The sequence below is a fragment of the Pecten maximus genome, chromosome 12 (assembly GCF_902652985.1).
Source record: "Pecten maximus chromosome 12, xPecMax1.1, whole genome shotgun sequence".
Classification (NCBI taxonomy): domain Eukaryota; kingdom Metazoa; phylum Mollusca; class Bivalvia; order Pectinida; family Pectinidae; genus Pecten; species Pecten maximus.
In genome coordinates this window covers 28,712,726-28,736,334 of record NC_047026.1, presented here as the reverse complement: position 1 = coordinate 28,736,334, position 23,609 = coordinate 28,712,726, and the positions used below count along the sequence as shown (strand labels likewise).

At 37.7% G+C, this 23,609-nt stretch overlaps 1 protein-coding gene across 1 annotated transcript; it reads right to left on the bottom strand.

Annotated features, from left to right (window-relative positions):
* Positions 1-4,561: 4,561 nt before the first annotated feature.
* Positions 4,562-10,432, bottom strand: LOC117339899 (probable G-protein coupled receptor No18). Its single transcript, XM_033901610.1, has one exon. The coding sequence runs from the start codon at positions 8,351-8,353 to the stop codon at positions 7,136-7,138; it is 1,218 nt and encodes a 405-aa protein (XP_033757501.1). The 5' UTR covers positions 8,354-10,432; the 3' UTR covers positions 4,562-7,135.
* Between the last annotated feature and the right edge of the window lie 13,177 nt (positions 10,433-23,609).

The window sequence follows — 23,609 nt, the reverse complement described above, 5'->3', positions numbered from 1 at the left end:
TGATTAGTTGCCTGGGTAAATTGTTTATAGCTATAATTAACGAACGTTTAAATAAATATGCTGATAATGTTGAACTCATTCTCGAAAATCAGGCAGGGTTTCGAAGAAACCACTCCACAACTGACCATATTTTCACGCTCTATACATTAATTGAGTTATCTAAACATTTTAAAAAGCAATTATTTTGTGCCTTTATAGATTTTGAAAAGGCATTTGATAGTGTATGGCGAATTGGTCTTTGGAATAAACTTTTGATAAATAATATAGATGGTAAATGCTTTCGGATTATTAAGAATATGTACAATGGTATCAAGGCCAAAATAAGTAAAGATGGTGTATTCTCAAATGTATTTTTGTGTACATCCGGTGTCCGGCAAGGCGATAACCTATCCCCGTTTTTATTTTCACTATTTCTTAACGATTTAGAAGATTTTATTAAGTCACATGATTGTAAAGGTTTGTCTTATATAAGTGACAAATTAGAACAAGAATTGAATATATATTTGAAATTGTATGTATTGTTATATGCTGATGACACTATTTTACTATCAGAAAATGCTGATGACTTGCAAAAGCAGCTAAATATATTTTTGAAATATTCTAAACTTTGGCATCTTAAAGTTAATACCAGTAAAACCAAAGTAATGATTTTTGGAAGGAAAAGAATTCCTAACGATCTGAATTTTATATACGGTGAATATAATCTAGAAATAACCAAAGAATTTAAGTATCTTGGGGTTTATTTTACCCAAACTGGTTTAACACAATTCAATATCAAGCAGCTTTATAAAAAGGGGATTAAAGCAATGTATGGTGCTATTGCTAAATGTAGAGATCATAATTTGTCTATAGATTGTCAACTTGATATATTTGATAAAGCTATCAAACAAATTGTTTTATATGGATGTGAAGTTTGGGGTTTCTGTAACTATAAACTTATTGAACGTTTGCACCTAAAATTTTGTAAACATATTCTTAATGTTAAAACATCTACGCCAAATTTTATGGCATATGGAGAACTTGGTCGGTTCCCACTTGATATTAATGTTAAAGTCAGAATGATTGGATTATGGGCTAAATTGACAAAAAATAATCAGAATAAGTTGAGCAACAAACTCTTAACGATTATGTCATATTATAACTCGTCTTGGTTGAGACATGTGAACAATATATTTGTAGAATGTAGATTATTAGATATATTTAACAGCCAGGAGTTTTCAAGTATAAATTGGCTGAAGAGTACAATATCTTATAAACTTAAGGCAATTTTTTTAGCAAACTGGAGAAATGAAATTTTTACTTCCACGAAAGGTATCAATTATAGAATTTACAAGACCGAACTTTGTTTAGAGAATTATTTATTAGAACTCCCTCCCAAATTAGCCAAAGCGTACTGTAAATTTAGAGTAGGTAATACAAAAATTCCAATTGAAAGTGGTATATGGACTAATATACCACGGGAACATAGAATATGTACTTTATGTAATTTAAGAGAAATAGGCGACCAATTCCATTATTTATTTAACTGTGATCAGCAATTTATAATCAATAGCAGACGGAAATATATGTCTAGATATTACCAAATACATTTAAATTTCATACATTATTCAATTACGTAACTAAAAATGAACTTATTTCATTGGCTAAATTTATTATTGATATAATTATAATTAATTCACAATCCTGATGTCCATCCTGTTTTACCATGTTTTATTATTATCCATTTGTCTGTATTATTATTCTCTACACTGTACTGTTTACGAGAATAAAAAAAATGTAAATAGAGAGCGACTCGGTTCACGCTATAGAGAGCGGCACGGCACACGATATAGACAGGCGGCTTGTTCCTCTTTATAGAGAGGTAGTTCGGCCAACTTTATAGAGAGAAGGTTATATCCCCGCTTTAGAGTGGCGGTTCGGTCCCCGCTTTAGAGAGGCGGCTCGATCAACGCGAGAGGCGGTTCAGTCCATGCTACCAAGAGTGGCTCGGTCCATGCTTTAGAGAGGCTGCTCGGTCCACGCTATAGAGAGACGGTTCGGTCCCCGCTGTAGAGAGACGGTTAGGTCCCCGCTATAGAGAGGCGGTTCGGTCACCGCTATAGAGAGACGGTTCGGTCCCCGCTATAGGGAGACGGTTCGGTCCCCGCTATAGAGAGGCTGCTCGGTCCACGCTATAGAGATGCGGTTCAGTCCATGCTACCAAGAGTGGTTCGGTCCACGCTTTAGAGAGGCTGCTCGGTCCACGCTTTAGAGAGGCGGTTCGGTCCATGCTTTAGAGAGGCGCCTCGGTCCACGCTACAGAGAGGGGATTAATCCCCTCTATACATCGGTGACTCGGTCCATGCTACAGAGAGACGGTTCGGTCCCCGTTATAGAGAGACGGTTCGGTCCACGCTACAGAGAGCGGCTCGGTCCATGCTTTAGAGAGTCGGCTTAATCCCCTCTATAGAGAGACGGTTCGGTCCATTTTATATAGAAACGCGTACGGTTCGGTCCCCGCTATAGAGAGATGGTTCGGTCCCCGCTGTAGAGAGACGGTCCGGTCCCCGCTATAGTGAGACGGTTCGGTCCCCGCTATAGAGAGACGGTTCGGTCCCCGCTATAGAGAGACGGTTCGGTCCCCGCTATAGAGAGACGGTTCGGTTCCCGCTATAGAGAGACGGTTCGGTCCCCGCTGTAGAGAGACGGTTCGGTCCCCGCTATAGAGAGACGGTTCGGTCCCCGCTATAGAGAGACGGTTCGGTCCCCTCTGTAGAGAGACGGTTCGGTCCCCGCTATAGAGAGGCGGTTCGGTCACCGCTATAGAGAGACGGTTCGGTCCCCTCTGTAGAGAGATGGTTCGGTCACCGCTATAGAGAGACGGTTAGGTCCCCGCTATAGAGAGACGGTTCGGTCCCCGCTATAGAGAGACGGTTCGGTCCCCTCTGTAGAGAGACGGTTCGGTCACCGCTATAGAGAGACGGTTAGGTCCCCGCTATAGAGAGGCGGTTCGGTCACCGCTATAGAGAGGCGGTTCGGTCACCGCTATAGAGAGACGGTTCGGTCCCCGCTATAGAGAGACGGTTCGGTCTATGCTACCGAGGGTGGCTCGGCCAACGCTACAGAGAGCCGTTCAATCCACGATATTGAGAGGCAGATTAATACCCTCTGTAGAAAGGCGGCTCAATCCCCTCTTAAGAGAGCGACTCGGTCCCCTCTATAGAGAGTTGTATATGCCTGGTGGCTTATTTGTCACCAAACATAGTAACCATTTGGACAGTATGACTTAAACTGGAGGTGACCTATATTTGCATATGCAGCAAGAGACGCTTGAACTTTCCGGAACAGCTGGTCTTTTTTGGCCATTTATCGCTACGGAATCTCTATTTTCCCATTAGGGATTATTGGCCCGCTGAATCCTTTTTTCTTCCTTAGAACATTTTTTTCCCTCCAATGTGAAGTTCTTTATTTTCATTGAGGAACACTTAGTTACCATTTTATTTTTGCATTTCCCTTCCAGAATCGTTTCTCATGTGGAAGTTTTGATTCGGAATCGTCTAATTTCACCTGAAGAATCCTATGTTTTCCTAACGAATGTTAAGTTTGATCCTAAACCTTTTTTTCAAGATTTATTTCCTTTAAGATTTGTATTAAGCAGCCCCCTCCCCCCTTCAATACTTAGTTCATTTGAAGAATCTCTCAGCCACTGAGCAATCCCCTTTCAGTTCGGTTGTGATTACCCCTGAGCAAACTTTGATTTCCCCTGAGGAATCCTGCATTTCCCCTATTAAGCATTGAAACTATGATTTCCCCTGAGGTTCATTTTCTCCGAGTAAACCGCGATTTTCCCTGAGTAAATCTTTATTTCCCTTAAGTAAACCTTGATTTCTCCGAGTAAACATTGATTTCCCCGAGTAAACCTTGATTTCCCCTGTGTAAACCTTGATTTCCCCTGAGTAAACCTTGATTTCTCCGAGTAAAACTTGAATTCCTCCGATCATTTACGCAATGACAAGGATATATTTATAAGCTATCGGTCTATTGTCGGAAACCATTATAGTTATGAAATTGTCATCGGTGGAATACCACATTTATGAGTAAACCTTGATTTCCCTGAGTAAACCTTGATTTCTCCAGAGTAAACCTTGATTTCCCTGAGTTAACCTTTATTTCCCCGAGTAAACCTTGATTTCCCCTGAGTAAACCTTGATTTCCCCGAGTAAACATTGATTTCTCCTGAGTAAACCTTTATTTCCCCGAGTAAACCTTGATTTCCCCGAGTAAACCTTGATTTCTCCTGAGTAAACATTGATTTCCCTGAGTAAACTTTGATTTCTCCTGAGTAAACCTTGATTTCCCCGAGTAAACCTTGAATTCCTCCGATCATTTACACAATGACAAGTATATATTTATAAGGTATCTGTCTCCTGGGGTTAATTCATAGATAAATTGTCGGAAACTATTATAGTTATGAAATTGTCGTCGGTGGAATACGACATTTATGTGAAAGATGACCAAATTTTAATTGCACGTGGGTGTCCTCCGACGAAAGGCCATGGTTATAAACAAACAAGACATGTTATAGAATTTCAGATATTTATTCGTAAAATGATTAAATGGATTCATTCAGTAAAATACACGTAAAATGAAAACAAGTCCAAATATAAAACCGAATCCTTATGATACAGAACCACGAAATCGATAAAAATCAAAACGAATACAAAAAATGTCTATTCAATCTGTTGTTACTGAATGACTCTTACGATAAAACAAGTTGAGTAATTGAAGTTAAAAGCAATTAAGCAACATACAGAAAAAACATGATTTGTTAAATTCATAATCAGAAAATAAAAACAAAAGAAGGCTCAACAAGTTAAGAACAAATCTTAAGCTAACAATGATGACATTGTAATGTAAAACGATACAGTTCTTATCTGTTGACAATAGGAATGAGGGGTCGTTCCCTATGATATTGGGAAGATAAGCTTCCGTTATTATTATCAATAGACTGGAAAGGTTTCAGACGAAATCTCAAACAGTGAAAACACGTTTACAATCAATATCATCAATAATTTTGCGCAACACGCAATCCGAAATAGGATCAGTTGTGTATTTACTTAAGCATTTAAGATGTTTGACATCACACGCAAGCATGTCAATGGCCGCAAGGTTAATGATCTAATAACTGGTGTACAATATTTAGTACTCAGTAGCAGAGGAGAAACCCTATCCGCTAGTTGGTTTACATCAATCTAATAATTAGAGGGAGAGGAGAAACACTATTAACGGTGTACATCAATTTAATATTTAGAAGTAGAGGAACAACCCTATCAACGGTGAACATCAATTTCATAATCAGAAGCAGAGAAACACTATTAACTGGTTTACATCAATTTAATAATCAGAAGAAGAGAAGAAACACTGTCCGCTGGTGTACATCAATTTAATCATCAGAAGTAGAAGGGAAACCCTATAATAAAGAATGAGACGGGTAACCAGTAGAACCATAAAATATATATGTTATACATATGAATATAGGATATATGGCTGAGGCCTTAATATCAACTAGAATATTTAGGTAGGGGGCAGAACTGAGTTATAAATATCAACTAGAATATTTAGGTAGGTGGCAACATTGAGTCCTTAATATCAGCCAGAATATTTAGGTAGGTGGCAACATTGAGTCCTTAATATCAGCCAGAATATTTAGGTAGGGGGCTGCACTAAGTCCTTAATATCAACTAGAATATTGAGGTAGGGGGCAGCACTGAGTCTTTTATACAAACCAGTATATTTAGGTAGGGAAGAGTACTGAGTTCTTAATACCAACTAGAATATTAAGGTAGGAGGCAGTGCTGAGTCCTTAATACCAACCAGGATATTTAGGTAGGGGGCAGCACTAAGTCCTTAATATCAGCCAGAATATTAAGGTAGGGGGCAGCACTAAGTCCTTAATATCAGCCAGAATATTTAGGTAGGGGGCAGCAGTAAGTCCTTAATATCAACTAAAATATTTAGGTAGGGGGCAGCACTGAGTTATTAATATAAACTAGACAGTCGCGAGTTTTAATAAACATGAAAAGTGTGCGGGTAGAGAAAGGGAGCAAATTTGATATGTTATCGGATAAGCATTTTACAATAAAGGGCAAAAATCATAGGATAGTAATATCGGTTAGAATTATACAATCTCCTTGTACCTAGCTCACACTATAGTTTATTTTGTATATGTTTAATGATTTCATATACAACAATCACATTTCTAAAATCAATTGTTCTGTAAAATACAGCTCAATACACTAACATTTCAAACTCATTTACGCTGAATCATGGCTTAAACAACAGTCATGCGAAACATGCAGACTCAATTAGAAATACATAGTTTCCATTTTACGAGTGTGGGATTAATTATCAAGTGGACCACCACATGTAACATTCCACTCACTCTTCAGGCTTCTTGTTCTTGCAGTTTGACACAAAATTGAAACAAAATGTAGTTTTCGCGATAATATGAAATCACAAAAATGTAATATAAATAATAAGTTTCTCTATTAATTTATTCGGATTTTTTCTATCTTTAATTCGCGTTTCTATTTTGTCCTCAAAAATATTGAAAAAAAACAATCACTATTATTTATCATATTTTCAAAGATATCTATGCTAATGTTTTAGTCCTTAATGTTGAAAAGTAAATGTTAACGACAACATATTTTGCTTGAAGTATATACTGCTTCCTAGAATTCAAGGACAGATATATTTAACATTAAGGAATAACGACCTAAATATATATTGTATAACCCGCCATTCATCAATCATCTATAACACAAAATAGATCAATATCACCGAGTAATGTTATACACGTATTACATAAAATCAAAGTTAAATTAATATATGTCAAATCATATTTAATGGCACATTATAATGACGTTTGTTGGCAATGATTATATAACACAATAGGTGTATAGTCCGAACAGCTCAAGAAATTAAAGTGAAAAAGAGCGTATTTATTAAATCAGAAAAATCATATTGCTATCGAAGTATACACCTTTACCGTTCATGAAATAAAAGGACAAGCGATGTATTAGATCAGAAAAACAACATAATGCAACATCATCATTTTTTCGTAAACAGACAAGGTGTACTAATCCATACACATATCTTACACCATTGTTTGACCATTGATCTTTATCGTTGTTGTCGACCTGGAGCTTTTACATCTTAACTTCTTGACATAGATATACTGAAAAGCTTTCTGAAAGTCGTTATTGAATATGGTGTAAATGATGGGATTGAGGCTGGAATTGACGTACCCAAGAACCACCACGAACATCTCAACAGTGGCAGTACCGTCCTTAATACAACTTGAACAAAACGGCATGATGACGTAATACAGAAAGAAAGGAAGCCAACAGAAGATGAATGCACCCATGATGAATCCAAGAATTCGAGCTGCACGCCGTTCTTTTGAGAGGGAAATTTTCTGCTTTTGTTCGAAGAACGTGGATATTTTTTGAGCCGACACAGGGTTATTGTTCACCGCTAAGTACACACGAGTCTCCGTGGATGATGTTCCTGGATTCTTGGCCGTCACCGTTTTAGACTTTATCGGTGTGTTTGTATTATCTTTCAGTACTGGCTCAGTGCTTGCCTCTGACGCAGGGTCACTGCTAATATTTGGACTAGGCCGAGCCCCAGTCATGCACGAGAGCTTGGTAGCAGCAGAGGCTTTAGCTCTCTCACGAAGGCGTTTCCGTGTTGCAAGAAATATTTTAAGGTAGACGAATGACATTATTGCCAGTGGAATATAGAATGAACCGCATGCGGAGTAGATGACAAATCCTTTTTCCTCTGTCAGATGGCATTGTCCACTTTCAGGATCAAACAAACTCCCGTGTGTTTTGTCACTCCACCCAAATAATGGTGGTACTGATATGGCCGCGCTCGATACCCAGGCAGCCACTATCATGAACAGCACTCGTTTAATCGTCCTTTTAGCCGCGTAGTTCAAAGGGTCGTGTATGGCGAAGTAACGATCCAGAGCAATGACACAGATATTCAAAATGGAAGCCGTACACAATAAAATATCAAAAGTCAGCCACAGGTCACAAAATGCAAATCCGTAAATCCATTCGTTGAATAATATGTTAGAGACATGGAACGGCATGACAAGTATGGCCACTGCCATGTCGGCCACAGACAGGGATATGACGAAGAAGTTCTGAACACTTCGCAATGGTTTATATATGAAAATGGCAGCCACGACATACATATTTCCTACAAGAGTAAGGAAAATCAGGAATGACATAAATACAGCCGTCACGTACCCTTCCCAATTCGTGCTTGGTGGGAAAGAAAAGTTACTGAAATTGTTCGCCATTTTACTTCCTGCTTGTCCAAACACAAGTTATCGTTAATTTCACTTTAAATCCTTCAACACGCTGAAATCCAAAGGTTTGTTTTTAACATGTACCTTGTCTCCAATAAACACACTATGTAGACCGAGCCAATGTATTGTGTTCACTTATCGATGGCGCGCATTCCACCAGCAAATCCTCATTAATATCTCATAAAACACAGCTTACAAAGATGAATACATGTTCACATGCCGGCCATTGCTCCACTTTTACGTCAAGGAAATGCCATGCAGTTTTAATCGGATACGATCATTGACCCGCTAATGTGATATGTTCGTTTATTGTTACATTTAGTGAATAGATGAACAGTCAACTATAGCAAGTTTTTAACGTGTCAAACACTATTCACAACAAAGAACTGCATCAACACTTAATTCAGCGGAATGGTCAATGTTAAACTCGACTTACATCAACGCCAATTAACTCCTTATAAGTTAGCCGCTAGATTCCGACCTGATGATGATTTGTTAAATCACTTGATCCTTATGTACAATACGCAAAATATCATCGACCGCGTGAAGCCATATAAATTGTTCTCAGAAATCTAGAGAATCTTTCCCTTTGCGTGCTGTATTCTGAACGATATATTATATATATCAGCCCCTTTGACCTGATGATGTACATATATCAGTAAAGAAACCAAGCAAGTTCAAACCTCTTACTCCTGGGAAATGTTTTATGTTATAAACTAGTCGATATATTTGTTCAAGTCTTCTATAATCTTATCTTGGGTGAAATATATTTACTTATTCTGATGTACGGCTCGTATTGGCCCCGTTGTCTGCTCATCAGGTTGTGAAATGATACACTTGACGTCTATATAGATGCGCGATCCTGGTCTATTCTTCTCACTGAAGTCCCTCGACACCTCTCACTTACGAACGAGTCTTGTTTTATTCCGGTTTTACCAATGACCTCGTGTGAAACATGACAATGATCCGTCCGTTTTTGATTGGCTCTTTATTGACTGTTTCTATCCGGTACAGTATGATCAAAATCAACCGAATTTCAGAATTGTCCTGATGGTTTTCTTATTGGTTGTTACATACGGTGTGTGACATGGAATAAAATCCTTCACTCGAATTGCACTCACAGTGTGGACAAGTTATATTTTTGAATCGTCAAACACATCAGAATTGTCTCCTTATCGATTAGGTAATGAGAAATACCATAAAATGTCTTTTAAACTTGACGAGAATGTCTCGAAATGATGTGCTATATACTCCGTAAGTACTTACAAGGATTCCCCAATGTATCTCACTAATGTCTGTCTAATACCTTTCAATACGATGACAATTTATCGCATCACTCACAAAGCTTCCACGTATAACGTATTTCCGCTAAGCAATTTCAAATTAAGACGCGAAAAAAGGTTTTCGATTTATTGTCCATCGAAATAATGAGGGATTAAGACTTGTTTACTAGTTTCCTGGTGATGACGACAGGAACCTGTCAGACGCTGTCACATCATCCAGGGAAATAGTACGAAAAATGGATTTCCAACGATGAGTCTATCATGTACAAAACCTCGCATATATTCGATCTGTCCAGTCTTTGAAATTTTTAATTTGAAGTAATAATTCTTTTATTTAGAGTTACACTAATACATGTACAACAACGCCTCACCTGTCCTCTCCGTACTCACTGACACATAAGCTCCGTACAAACACAATAGTGGGTCGATGTTAACCTTGCGACGTAGAATTATTGCGTATAATTGTCTATAATGAATGATAAGTCAACTCTTATTGGATTTCTGAAAGGTATCTAAATATATCACGTCGAGATCAAACATTCACCGCCACTGTGATCAGAGTATGTTGCCTCCACGTGAATGTCGCTTTTACCAAGGTCACGTGTTCAACATGACAGTTCCGTGTCTTTGGTTTGAGATGAGATACAGTGTTTGTATAAGGACATTTCCAGGTTGTTTTCCAGTCTGTACGATGGGGATGTTGTGTTCCAAAGTTTTTCCGCCACGACGTGTGCTGATGATGCTGAGGCCGTGGATTGCCGCCTAAGTCAGTGTCCACTCGCCTGTAAAACATGAGATCAGATGTTCATTGATTGCACAAGGAAACCAGGGCACGCCAACCATCAGCACTCGATGATTAGGTACCGGAAAAATCTGTATACCAAGCACCAATTAGTCGATTACATCCATTGCATATGTCATAAACAATTTCAGCATTTATTTTACCACCTGATACGGGACAAGATGATTGATTGTGTTTTCTTGAAATGGAAATTCGTTCGCTACAGAAAAACCTAACTAAATTTCCTAACATAATTGAGAGATACAACACAGCCTAGCGTAAACATGCTTTGTTACTTCATCAATCATTTATACAGGTTGTCATAGCGATACTGCTTGTAAAGATGTAATATGCTGTCTCGGATAAACAGGTGAGAATACTGAATAGTGTCAACGGGTATAGACTATGCAAACGATCTCCTAGGAATGACACCAGACAATGAAAATACCCAGAAAACCAGACAGAAGCTTAAGATTTAGATACAATAGCTAATTAGTTTTACACTATATCATGCTAAATGTATAATTTATTAATTTCGTACGGCTAATATTTTGCAGTGGTTAAGTTGTTTAATTTCACGAAGCCGTCTTGTCAACGTTTTGCAGTGAACGAGTTAACAAGAGTATACGTTTTGTGAATGTGAAACAGGCATAAAATGATATATTATCTCACAATATTTAATTACCATGACCGCGATTATGACCATATTAACCCCTATACTAATATCATCAGCTATTCATTAAACACATTTACATCTGACTTAAAACCTCTCAGAACAATGGGGTTCTAACAATAAAGATTTTAATTTTAATACTTCTTTATTTATAATTCACAAAAAATCTTTAAAACAAACTACTGACAAGTTCAGTTTTCCTTTTTTTCCAGAAACTAGATAACCGTCCTTGTTACGTACAAATGCAAACAATATGTGAATGAAATAACAAAACAAATATACCAAATCCCTCTTGGTTATTATCTATAAGTGCAAAGGGTCATCGGACGGTGTTTTAGATATGATAGGAGTAAATACAACTATAGGGTTCGTTAACAGTTTGAGTGTCCCCTGTGCAACCAATATCACACGGTTCTGGACTGATACAACGGACTAGCATATTTATAGAGATAATGGCCGTGCATGTCTGAGAGCAGGCTGAATAAACATGTACAGACCAATACCGACCAGCCTATCTCTCGGTCAGAACGGGAACGCTTATAATAGCCTATTGATCAAAGATTGATGAAATGCCACAACAAACACCACAACTTTTTGTTTATTTTGATATTTAGTTAATATTGTATTAAACGAAAAATATTTCATCGTTTGCCTTTAATCGCAGTTTGCGATTTCTTGAGGGATATTTAAACAATGAATATAGATGTGTTATTTATGAATAGCTATCCTCGGAAGCATAGCGAAAACAACGAAATTATTGTTGCTATGAGAACGGCTTATACATTGTAACATTCCACGGAAAGATTGTACAAAAGCACAAGAGCGAAATGAATTCAGATATAGATAATGTATTGGCCAATTAATTATCATTTAATTGTACCACGCAGCTGTTTGGCCCTATAATGAATTTTGAGTAGATATTATTCATATGTTAATACATTGGGCATCTCTGAATGGAACAAAAGTGATACAATATCGTTCAACACTTTGCAATCTTTGAAGACGCGATATAATTCATAGAGAGAATGGGCAAATATCTCCCTGGCATATGTTAGTGGTCGATTTTAAGCTAATGGAGTAAGTGTCCTAATATAGATATATCGGAGGCTTTCTTCTGTTTGGTTGTTTGGTGACAAATGGGTTGTACCCAGCTCTTGGCATTAAGTACCAAGTAAACTTGACAAATAGGATGATAATATCTCGTATCTGCCACAGTTGAGGCTCTAACCCGATATCTATGAGGGACGCATCAGATATTGTGTATCACTGAAAGCTAATGCATAATGAATTTATGATCGGACAGCAATGGATTTTCGTGACAAAACTACTTCATTGGAATCTTAATCTTTCCTTGATACTATAGAACTGTGAGAGCTTACTGACACCTAGATACCATATATTAAATGGTGGAGTGCAAGAGAGAAAATGGAATACAATATTGGATACTTGACCGCAACGGGTTCTCATTTGTATATGCAGATTTACATAATATTTGACAATGAAGTGAAACAAGTGAAAATATTTTCACTTATCTTATAATAGCTACTTAAGTCAAATACATATGCCGGTAATGATGTAATATGACATCAGAAATTATACCATAGCGAAAGAAGAAAAACTTTTTGAAATCTCACGTCTTTTTGAAGAAACGTCATCACTATACTGTCTGTATAAAGAAACGTGATAGCGATGTAAACGTCGTGTGCTGTTATCATTTGTACGCTGTTAATAGTGACAGTGATGGTAAGTGAACTCATGCTCTTGACTCGACTAAATTGGGACACAGAACAAAATTTTATCTAAATCTGAAATGCCCCGATGTCTGATCTCACATGATTTTCAAGTTGGATTAAGAAATGACAACAGTTTTGAAAATATTTACAGCACGGTGCCGGTAATGGGCTATTGCTGGTAAAGGTGTTGTAAACACAACAATTACATATTACATAACTTGACTCTATCTCAAACTGACAGACACAATCTTGACATCTTCTTGAATACATACATTTAGATCGACCACCTGTCGCTAGAATATTAAAATTATAAATAAAATTGAGCTTTATAATTTTGGTCCCTAGGATATGTCTGATTATTTTCAAACGAGGGGCAGATAGGCTAGTATTAAAGTTTAGCCTGACAATTCTTGATAAAAACCTTGGGGTCTTGTGACCAGTCTAGAACTATCTTTGAAACAAAAATATTGGATATTGGGCTACCTTCATATAGAAGATAATGAAAGACCATGTTTACATTTATAATATTACCGAAAAGTATAAGCATTATTTATATTAAAACTATGGCGAAACAAGTTATATTTAAGCATTATTCTCAATTTATTTTTGGTTTATGAAGTCATAGACAAAAAAACGGATGGGCATTCTTCATAGACTTCATAAACCAAAAATAAATTGAGAATAATGCTTATAATTTTATTGTAATAACTAAAAACAATGCTTATTAGACATAAACCATCATTTATTCAATTTATTTTAACAAATTAATAGATTGATGTGCGGCGCATCAATATTACACCAGCGGTTCATTGAGGCCAATAACTGTGCCGCTTTTAAAATTTCCCGCGAAAACGATCATGCCGAACCAGTTTGATCCAGTTCGCACTAGTCTGAGGACGCAGTCAACAGTCACTCACGGTGCTGTATGCTAACAAATCAGAACACTGGAATGTTTGTTTACATGTAAGAGCCTTGTGAGGAAAATTAAACACTCAGTTATTGAAAGATGAGTTGGAAATCATCCCCGATGACAGAACATTGCTAATCGAGGAGGCGTATGAGTTGGACGGTATCAGAGGCAAGTTGTATTTTCCGCGGTCACAAGTGGGCCTACGCCATTTTGATTATGGCCGCAGTTTTGATTGATCGAAGCTAAAGTGTTGCTGATTACACGTTTTTGGTTTGCAGAACATTCTCGACTGTAGCTTCGGATAGAGCTTTCGTATATCCGATGACTTTATAATCGATATTCTGTTCGATAACCAATCCGAAAATATCCGACGTTGAACGACACATTGATAGTCGCAAGCAGACGACGTCAAAAGTAGTTCTACGTGTATTACGTCATTAAAAATGACGTAATTTTTTTCGGGCTATAAAGAAATAACCTTAATTTTCCAACCAATGAAAATGAGTGTAACAGATGAAATAAAATTATTAACTTATATTAATCACGCTTGTTGGTCCTGATAGAAGCGTGCGAGGGGTCTTAGTGTGGGAGGAAACCGGAATATCCAGGAAACCCACGTGATCGGGCGTGACCCCCATACCTTTTCACGTCCGATCGGGGAATCGAACCCCTGTCGCCTAGGTAAAAGACAAATGCGTTACCACTATACCACTCGACCACATATTAACGAGATATCTCGTAGAAAAGTTTAAAGCACATGTAGGTATAACTATATTGATTCAAAGGGCATTGTTTAAACAATAGAAATGTATCATTTAATCTTCACTACATAAACTATCTCTGTTTCGTTAAGATATGTCTTTTTCATTTCAGGACTTATTTAACACTTCAAAATATACATTGCTTATATCTTCAACCTTTTTGATATAAATGTTTGGTTTGGTTTGGTTTATTTTGTTTAACGTCCTATTTACAACTAAGGTCATTTAAGGACGGCCTCCCGTGCGTGCGACATGCATGCGTGTGGCGAGTGCGTATGTGTGTTTTGTGAGGCTGCGGTATGTTTGTGTAAGTCTCCTTGTGATAGGTCGGAACCTTTGCCAATTTATAGTGCTACCTCACTGGAGCATACTGCCGAAGACACCCAGCAGCACACCCCACCCGGTCACATTATCCTGACAACGGGCGAACCAGTCGTCCCCACTCCTAATATGCTGAGCTTTAAGCAGGAGCAGCAACTACCATTTTTAAAGACTCTGGTATGTCTCGGCTAGGGGACAGAACCCAAAGCCTTCCTCACAGCGGCGAACGCTCAACTAAAGGCCAAAAGTGAGGCATTGTCAAGGAAGACATTAGGAAGAAGAAAGTTGTTCAGAAAGAAAAGAAAGATAAAATCCCAAATTTAGTCGCCTCTTACGATCATGCAATGGGGGCAGCAGGTACAATTCTTACGCCCTACCTTACGCAGGGCAGTGATATAAATGTATGTGAATTAAATATATATTTGAATGAAATGGAGGTAAGTAAAAAAGAAAGTTATTCATGAGAAAGAAAAATATATTTCTATATTATTTTTTAAAGATATATTTTTGAAGCATCTTCGTTAAATAAAAAAAAACAGCATGATATACAAAGTAAACTCGAAAACACTCAAAGTTAACAACATTTCAAGTTATCTTTATGATATGTTATGGTAATATATGGACAATGCGATAACCTGAGTTGCTATTGGAAATGATAAGCGTTCCCTGTCTAACGATTGGCTGCATGATGGGTAAACTTGATTAGTGGAAAGTGTTGCCGGACTAGTGGTGACGGATATTGGAGTAACAACACATGTATATGGTGGCTAGTTTCGTCGGATTACAGATAGCTTGATGGTGATATAGAATTAGGAGTGATAAGATGTTGGACATTGAGATTAGTGCGATAAGGGTGTATGATCTGACAATGAATTACTGGTACATGGACGATGGTGTGACAATGGGATTAGTGGTCAATAGTGGTACATGGACGATGGTGTGACAATGGGATTAGTGGTCAATAGTGGTACATGGACGATGGTGTGACAATGGGATTAGTGGTCAATAGTGGTACATGGACGATGGTGTGACAATGGGATTAGTGGTCAATAGTGGTATATGGACAATGGTGTGACAATGGGATTAGTGGTCAATAGTGGTACATGGACGATGGTGTGACAATGGGATTAGTGGTCAATAGTGATTTTTTGTGGTCCATGGAGGGATGATGGGGACCATGATATTAGTGGTACATTGACGGATGGTGGGACCATAATATTAGTAGTACATGGACGGATGGTGGGACCATGATATTAACAGTACATTGACGGATGGTGGGGACCATGATATTAGTGGTACATTGACGGATGGTGGGGACCATGAGATTAGTGGTACATTGACGGATGGTGGGACCATGATATTAACAGTACATTGACGGATGGTTGGACTATGAGATTAGTGGTACATGTACGGATGGTGGGACCATGGTATTAGTAGTACATTGACGGATGGTGGGACTATGAGATTAGTAGTACATTGACGGATGGTGAGACCATGATATTGGTGGTACATGGACGGATGGTGGGGACCATGATATTAGTGGTACATTGACGGATGGTGGGACCATGATATTAGAGGTACATTTACGGACGGTGGGGACCATGATATTAGTGGTACATGGACGGATGGTGGGGACCATGATATTAGTGGTACATGGACGGATGGTGGGGACCATGATATTAATAGTACATGGACGGTTGGTGGGACCATGATATTAGAGGTACATTTACGGACGGTGGGGACCATGATATTAGTGGTACATTGACGGATGGTGGGACCATGATATTAGTGGTACATTGACGGATGGTTAGAACATGATATTAGTGGTACATTGACGGATGGTGGGGACCATGATATTAGTGGCACATTGACGGATGGTAGGGACCATGATATAAGTGGCACATTGACGGATGGTGGGGACCATGATATTAGTAGTACATGGACGGATGGTGGGACCATACTATTAGTGGTACATTGACGGATGGTGGGACTATGATATTAGAGGTACATTTACGGACGGTGGGGACCATGATATTAGTGGTACATTGACGGATGGTAGGACCATGATATTAGTGGCACATTGACGGATGGTGGGGACTATGATATTAGAGGTACCTGGACGGATGGTGGTACATTGGGATTATTGGTAGCAAATGGAACTAGTGTTGGTTTGATGGCTATTGTATTAGTGGTGGCTGGTTGGTGAACCAGTGGGATAAGTGATAGCTCGATCAGGGAATAAGACATATTGATGGTGTTTCGGTATTTGGGGAGTATCAAACATACCAGATGCAGACCTTCAGTTTACTATTGATGATTCTCTCTTTCTAGAAACCTTATTGACACACATCAGAGGTGGGACCATGATATTAGTGGTACATGGACGGATGGTGGGACCATGATATTAGTGGTACCTGGACGGATGGTAGGACCATGATATTAGTGGTACCTGGACGGATGGTGGGACCATAAGATTAGTGGTAGCAAATGGAACTAGTGTTGGTTTGATGGCTATTGTATTAGTGGTGGCTGGTTGGTGAACCAGTGGGATAAGTGATAGCTCGATCAGGGAATAAGACATATTGATGGTGTTACGGTATTGGGGGAGTGGGATTAGAGGTGGTTGGATATTGGAAATATTGTGTTAGTGGTGATTTGTTGAGTCAGATAATCAAGTTATTGTCAGGTTGAATAGTGAGACAATAGGACTGTTATTAAATAGAACATATATACTAATGCAACTGAAGCTGTACTTATTAATATACAAGTCAAGCTAATATAGAAGTGGTATAGTGAGAGAAATAAGCAATAAAACAAAAAAAAACTTCTTGGTAGATGTTTGGTTTTGTATTGTTAAAATCATAAACAGCTAAGGTAATTTAAGGATGGCCTCCCCTGCGGATGGTTTAACGTCTTATCAACAGCTAATGTCATCGTGTTTTGGGAGGCTGCGGTATGTTCGTTTTTGTCCCCTTGTTATAGTGTGGATCTGATGCCGACTTTATAGTGCCACCTCACTGAAGCATACTGCCTACGAATTTCTGCACGACTGAGCACTAAGCAGCAGTAGCAACTACTTACTCTTTTCATAGACTCTGGATTCTGTCTCTGCCAGGGGACAGAACCCAAAGCCTTCCACACAGGAGTGAACTCTCAGCTAAAGGTCAAAAGTGAGCCAGTGTAAAGGGAGATATTAGGAAGAAGAAAGTATTTAGAAAGTAGAGAAATATTAAGATTCAAAATTTAGTAGCCTTTTACGATCATGCAAATGGGGCAGCAGATACACTTCCTATGTCCTACCTGAATGACAATCTTCGTAGCGGCTCCAAAGCATTAAAAGTGCACAGTTCATCCAGCGTACATCTTATCTGTTTGGGTTATTTTTAGTTTTTTTATGCATTTCATATTATCAAACACTTTATTCATAATCACATGACTATTTAAAGAGGCCTTTGAAATGCTTTTTACACCTTACGCGTTATAATGAGACATGAGGAAATAAATTGATAAAGTCCATTCCTTTAATAGATTATATCATGCCCCACTGTGTACAACCCATGACATTCTACAAGAAATACAAGCACTCGGGTGATAATAGCTTGTGTGAATAGGAATATAATCTATATTCAGCAAATTCTATTTTTGCAAATTCGCCATCAGACTCAAGTTGCAAGAAATAAAATCATTTCTTGTGGTAAAATAAATTTCATTTTCAAATGAAATGGAGTTCTTTGTGAAGAGATGTTTCCATGTCTTCTGAAAGTACATTTGAGATGATATCATGAATAGAACTGCAACATCCCATCAAAAGGCATTGCCAGGTTGTTAAGGCAAGGTATTGTAGTTATCAAATCAATTTCAGAAACGAAAGTGCACTGATAGGAACACGTCACAAAAAATTGTTGAAGTGTCATGTTAGTTTTAAATTCACTGCAGTGTTTATATTGTATTTCACCCAAGACAGTTCGAGCACCATGATAACTGGCAGACGGGTTCTAAAGCCTGGCCGTGATTCCGAATGGAGCCGAAACAGTATCAGCTTACAAATTAAGAAAAAAAATCGTAGAATAAATATACGATATACATGTAGAAGAAGGTATCATTATACACATCATCAATATTAATTTCCAAACCTAATATGCCAATGATGTTAATGATGAGAGCATTTATATTTATGCTGGCAGTGGATTTTAATACTATTTATTCAATCATATTTCATGATTTCCCATCATATTCCACATACTATTTCATAATATCTTATCATATTCCACTTCATATTTCATGACAATGCATTAAATCATATCATATTCTATAATATTCCTCATTGTATTTCATCATAAATCATATTCCATCATTTCGTCATATTTTTTCATATTCAATAATGTTTGCATCGTTATTAGTTATTAATCGTGGCTTGTGAACTTAGCGAGTTAACATATTAAGCTGTATATGGTGTGAACCACTAGTATTGTGAGGGATCATTTCGGTCGAGGAAACGTTTGGGAAACCTTAGTTGATCAACCGTCCCATTTACAACATTGGTGCCATTTAATAGAATCCGCCACTTTCTTGTGGTACTATTTCTTTAAACATATCCGTTATCTCTAATGACCTTTCAACATAGTCTATTTGATCTGAACCTCGTCCTGATTGTCGATGTTACGATATGTCCGTAAGCGATGTCAAGCATAGTGCCACAGACCGGCTTATGTGTCGATTTGTGCTGTCCAACAGTAGATGTTCGGCGTTACACTACCCTTGTGCCTGTCAACATGTCGACGTTGCTTAGTGTAATTTTGCGAGAATTTATACAAATCAACAGGCATTGATCAGTTAATTTGATATGTTATACGTCAATACTGTTTACTTCTGTAGCACGAAAAACGGAATCAATGTGCAATTAAGTACCAGCTATGTTGAGCGACGTCATGTCCTCTGGGAGATGTTGTCAATACCGGTTGTGCTAATATTTGTAAAGGACTGAAACTACGTACTTTAATCTAGCGTAGTAATATACGTATATAATGTATTTTACCAGCATATTGCTACATATTTCATGATCTTTTAAACATCAGGTGCATCAGTTCATGAAACGTAATGCAACAAATGTTGAATGCAGTTCTCGCCAATTCAATTAATTATCCAATATTCGAACCTTGTATCAACAGTGTCCATTGTAAAGGCAGAGTCAGTGGTGACATGATGACGTTAACACTTTCTGTCCGTTCGCGTTGACAAGTGTAAAATTTGTGTAAACGGATCAGTTTTAAAATGTTTGTGACCTGCATAGTTCATATCAAAAATCTAAAAACATGAACAAGCAGGGTCAGACACAGATAATTTCCCGCCTAATCAGTTTGATACACAATGCAATTTCCACTTGAGGTAAGATGCAATTTTCACCGATCGACACAAGCCACATAGGATTTTTTTACACAATGAAATACTATCACAGTAGTCGATCGTATTTAAAACTGATCTAAACAACGCTCGTTTTATGAGCAGTTTCGTCTTGTGATGAATTTGCGTCTATAAGTGTTGTGAAACGTTTACCAATATTTGTAAAAAAGTGTATATTATCCGTAATATCACCAACAGATGATTACGACTTATTGTGTGGGTTATGAAAGGCGTATATAACCTTTGAATATGTCCGCGGCTGGCACTAATAAACGACCAGATATAACTGTATACCCTTTGTTCTGAGATAATATATAACTGCTCATTTAATACAAAATATGTTGATTCACTGTACCGCTAACACTTCATAGCAAATATTACAACTTATTTGGTTCAGATTAGGCATGGAAAATTCATACAAATCCTTATATCACACGAAGAAGAGTACCCGCTTTTCTATGTTAGAAGTTTAGCTACGAAACATACATGAGCCAGCGGTAGCAAATGAATCTTTATCACTCCTGAATGCATATAAATGACGAGAGGCTTACGGGAGAACGTGATTTTATGTCAATGGCCATGTTGAGATAGCTTTTAACTCTGCGGTATATCCTGGTAGACATGTCGTGACCTTTACTAGGCATGTTGTCGAATTTAACAAAGGCATATTCTACATATTTGCCTCGTTACATCCCTTTGCCGACAATTGCTTTCCCTTTCAATGGTTTACAAGACTTAAAAGATCGCCATTACATCCATGGCGTTCCATAAACAAAATCTACATGAGAATTTACTGATGTAAGTTCGTATGTTGGTACAATTATAATTGTGCGTTTTCCTTCAAATCGTGGACAGCTTCCAAAACGTTTTGCAAAACCGTTGCATGACGGATTTACTCGAATATCAAGTGCACACGACTTCATTCGGAGGCCTTCCAAAATCGTATTTAATAGTCAAACGTTTTCTGACTGTTGCTTGTGTATATGTACCCTAGGGTATAACGACATAATCACATATAAATAACAGACATGTTTCCGTGTGACTTATCCATTGCCATTTCCCTCGTCTTGTCAGGAAGGGATATTCTCTTCCCAAGGAACACGTCATGCTGAAGCCAGACACTTAACCAGATAATGAAACATACACGGGGCAGTATTGTGGAGTATTAAAAAGACCGTTATATAATGGCTTCGGCAGTTAACTAAAAAAGGAAGTTGACACCTATTCGTAGTAATAATTTCATTCATTGCATCGTTTCATCAACGTAAACAAACTATTATCACATCTGGTCTTAAGGTACGAGGTTTTAAGATGATTTGTGATCCATCACTTGCTTTCGAGATCCTTTGTAGGAAGATTTTTGTTTTGTCCGAATTAATTTTTTTCTTTCAATTTTCATAAATGAAATAATTAGATAATTGCGAACGAATTAAAAATAAACAAATGTATGAAATTTAATATTTCACATGCATACCATAAAATGTAGCGAAATACAACATGTAATCTATCATCCTCGTATCAATCATATAGCAGTAGAGACTTCCAGGAGCTCAATATAACACTCAGTCATTCATGTTTACTAATTAATCATCATTCTTTGCTTTGAGCCGATTCTGGACGCGATCCCTCACGTCGGCTTATATAAATACAGTTAGCCCACTACATCGAGTTAATGGCCGCTCGTGATTTCGTCTCACGAATGTGCTTTTATAATTTCCTAAAGACTTCATGTTCCCCGGCATGTCGTAGAAATACCTTAAATTGACTATCAGCGTTGGGAGCATTTGTGGACGGCTACCACCAATTATGTTGAAATAATTTCCCCTCAACAACATGTTCCAGGAATGATTATGATTATTCCGGATCGTAGAAGCGCTTCAACTATCAAGCGTCTTTTGAGTGTTATGTACGAGAGTCGGCGTCTCTCCTCCTTCTATGCTTGAGAAGCCTCTCATTTGCAATTCCTGCATGACGATCTTTTATGAGTAGGGGTCGATCACTTTATCTATAGGCTATGACTCTTTGCAGTGACCCTCCTTGACTACAGAATACGGCGATATTAACGTATGGATACGGGGTCTTATAAACAAGTCTTACTTTCACACAATTCTGATCGGAATATATCCCACTATTCGCGGCTGAGCTTCGACACCATAGCTATATTTGAGAAGCTATTAATATCTGGTACTAGATGGACGTATTGGTCTGCTGCTAAGAAATGATGTTATTACTCATTGAATAGCATAGATATACATATTTGTGCTGTATTTTCGTACTGTTTCATTACCTGTAATATACATTTATTACAGAAACCTGACAGCTATATATATGATCAACAATAAAATCAATACTTTTTTCATATCTGCTCAACAACATTTCATTGCTATGTACTGTACATGTCCCCTTGGTATGGTTTACCGATAAATGCTGCCAAGGACATTTTACTGAATGCAGCAGCGATTCTATCGCGCACATGTCTCCTTAGTTTGAGAAAATATAGAAATCAATTATTGGACAAAAGAGCTCACAACAGAAAGTGACCACGCTATAAATCTTATAGCATGAACACAACAGACCGACGAGTAATTAAAGATGACAATTTATCTCGTACCAACAATATATTAGACCAAGAACATATCGCCGATACACCTGTTGTTTAAACATATAGGCTTACAAAAATAAACAAGGGATTACACCTACCAACACATAAACGATATCCTAATTCTAATTCAAAATTGATAAAACTAGGGTAAACTTCGAGCAAACTATACACAGCATGGCGACTCATGAGAAAGTAAAAGAATTAGATAACGTTTCCGGAAGGCTTATCGACGAAACCAGCGAATAACCCCCCTCTTAACAATAAAGAATCATGGGGATTACCAGAAGACCTGCTGTGATCGCATACCTTTTTTTTAGATCATCATTTCCCCTCCCGTTAAGTTGGGTTAATAAGCCTCTTCTTTTCTTTTTGTGTCTCTTCATTTCGATTCTTTCGTGTTAATATGTAATATACATATATATGTACAATTTCATGTTGTATCCTGGTATAATGAAATCTTTAATAGTTCTTCTTCCTTCATAATTTGTTATTTGGTTTGCTCGATATCTTCACTGTTTAAGTCAACGCCTTTCCCAAAATTGATTTCTTGTCAGATTCCACATGCACTTTATTTGTGGTTTCTATTCAATAACAGGCATTATATTGGGTTTTCTATAAAACACCAAGCACTATTTTGTGTTTTCTATACAACAACAGGCACTATATTTGTGTTTTCTATACAACAACAGAAGCACCAAAGAGGGAATCCAATTCTACCGAAGGCCGTGTCGACCTCATTAGTATCATGTTGTCTAAAATCCCTCACACTACTTGACAAATAAT

Coding starts and splice junctions, on each gene's coding strand:
- LOC117339899 (XM_033901610.1), bottom strand. CDS start 8,353: ATGGCGAACAATTTCAGTAACTTTTCTTTCCCACCAAGCACGAATTGG.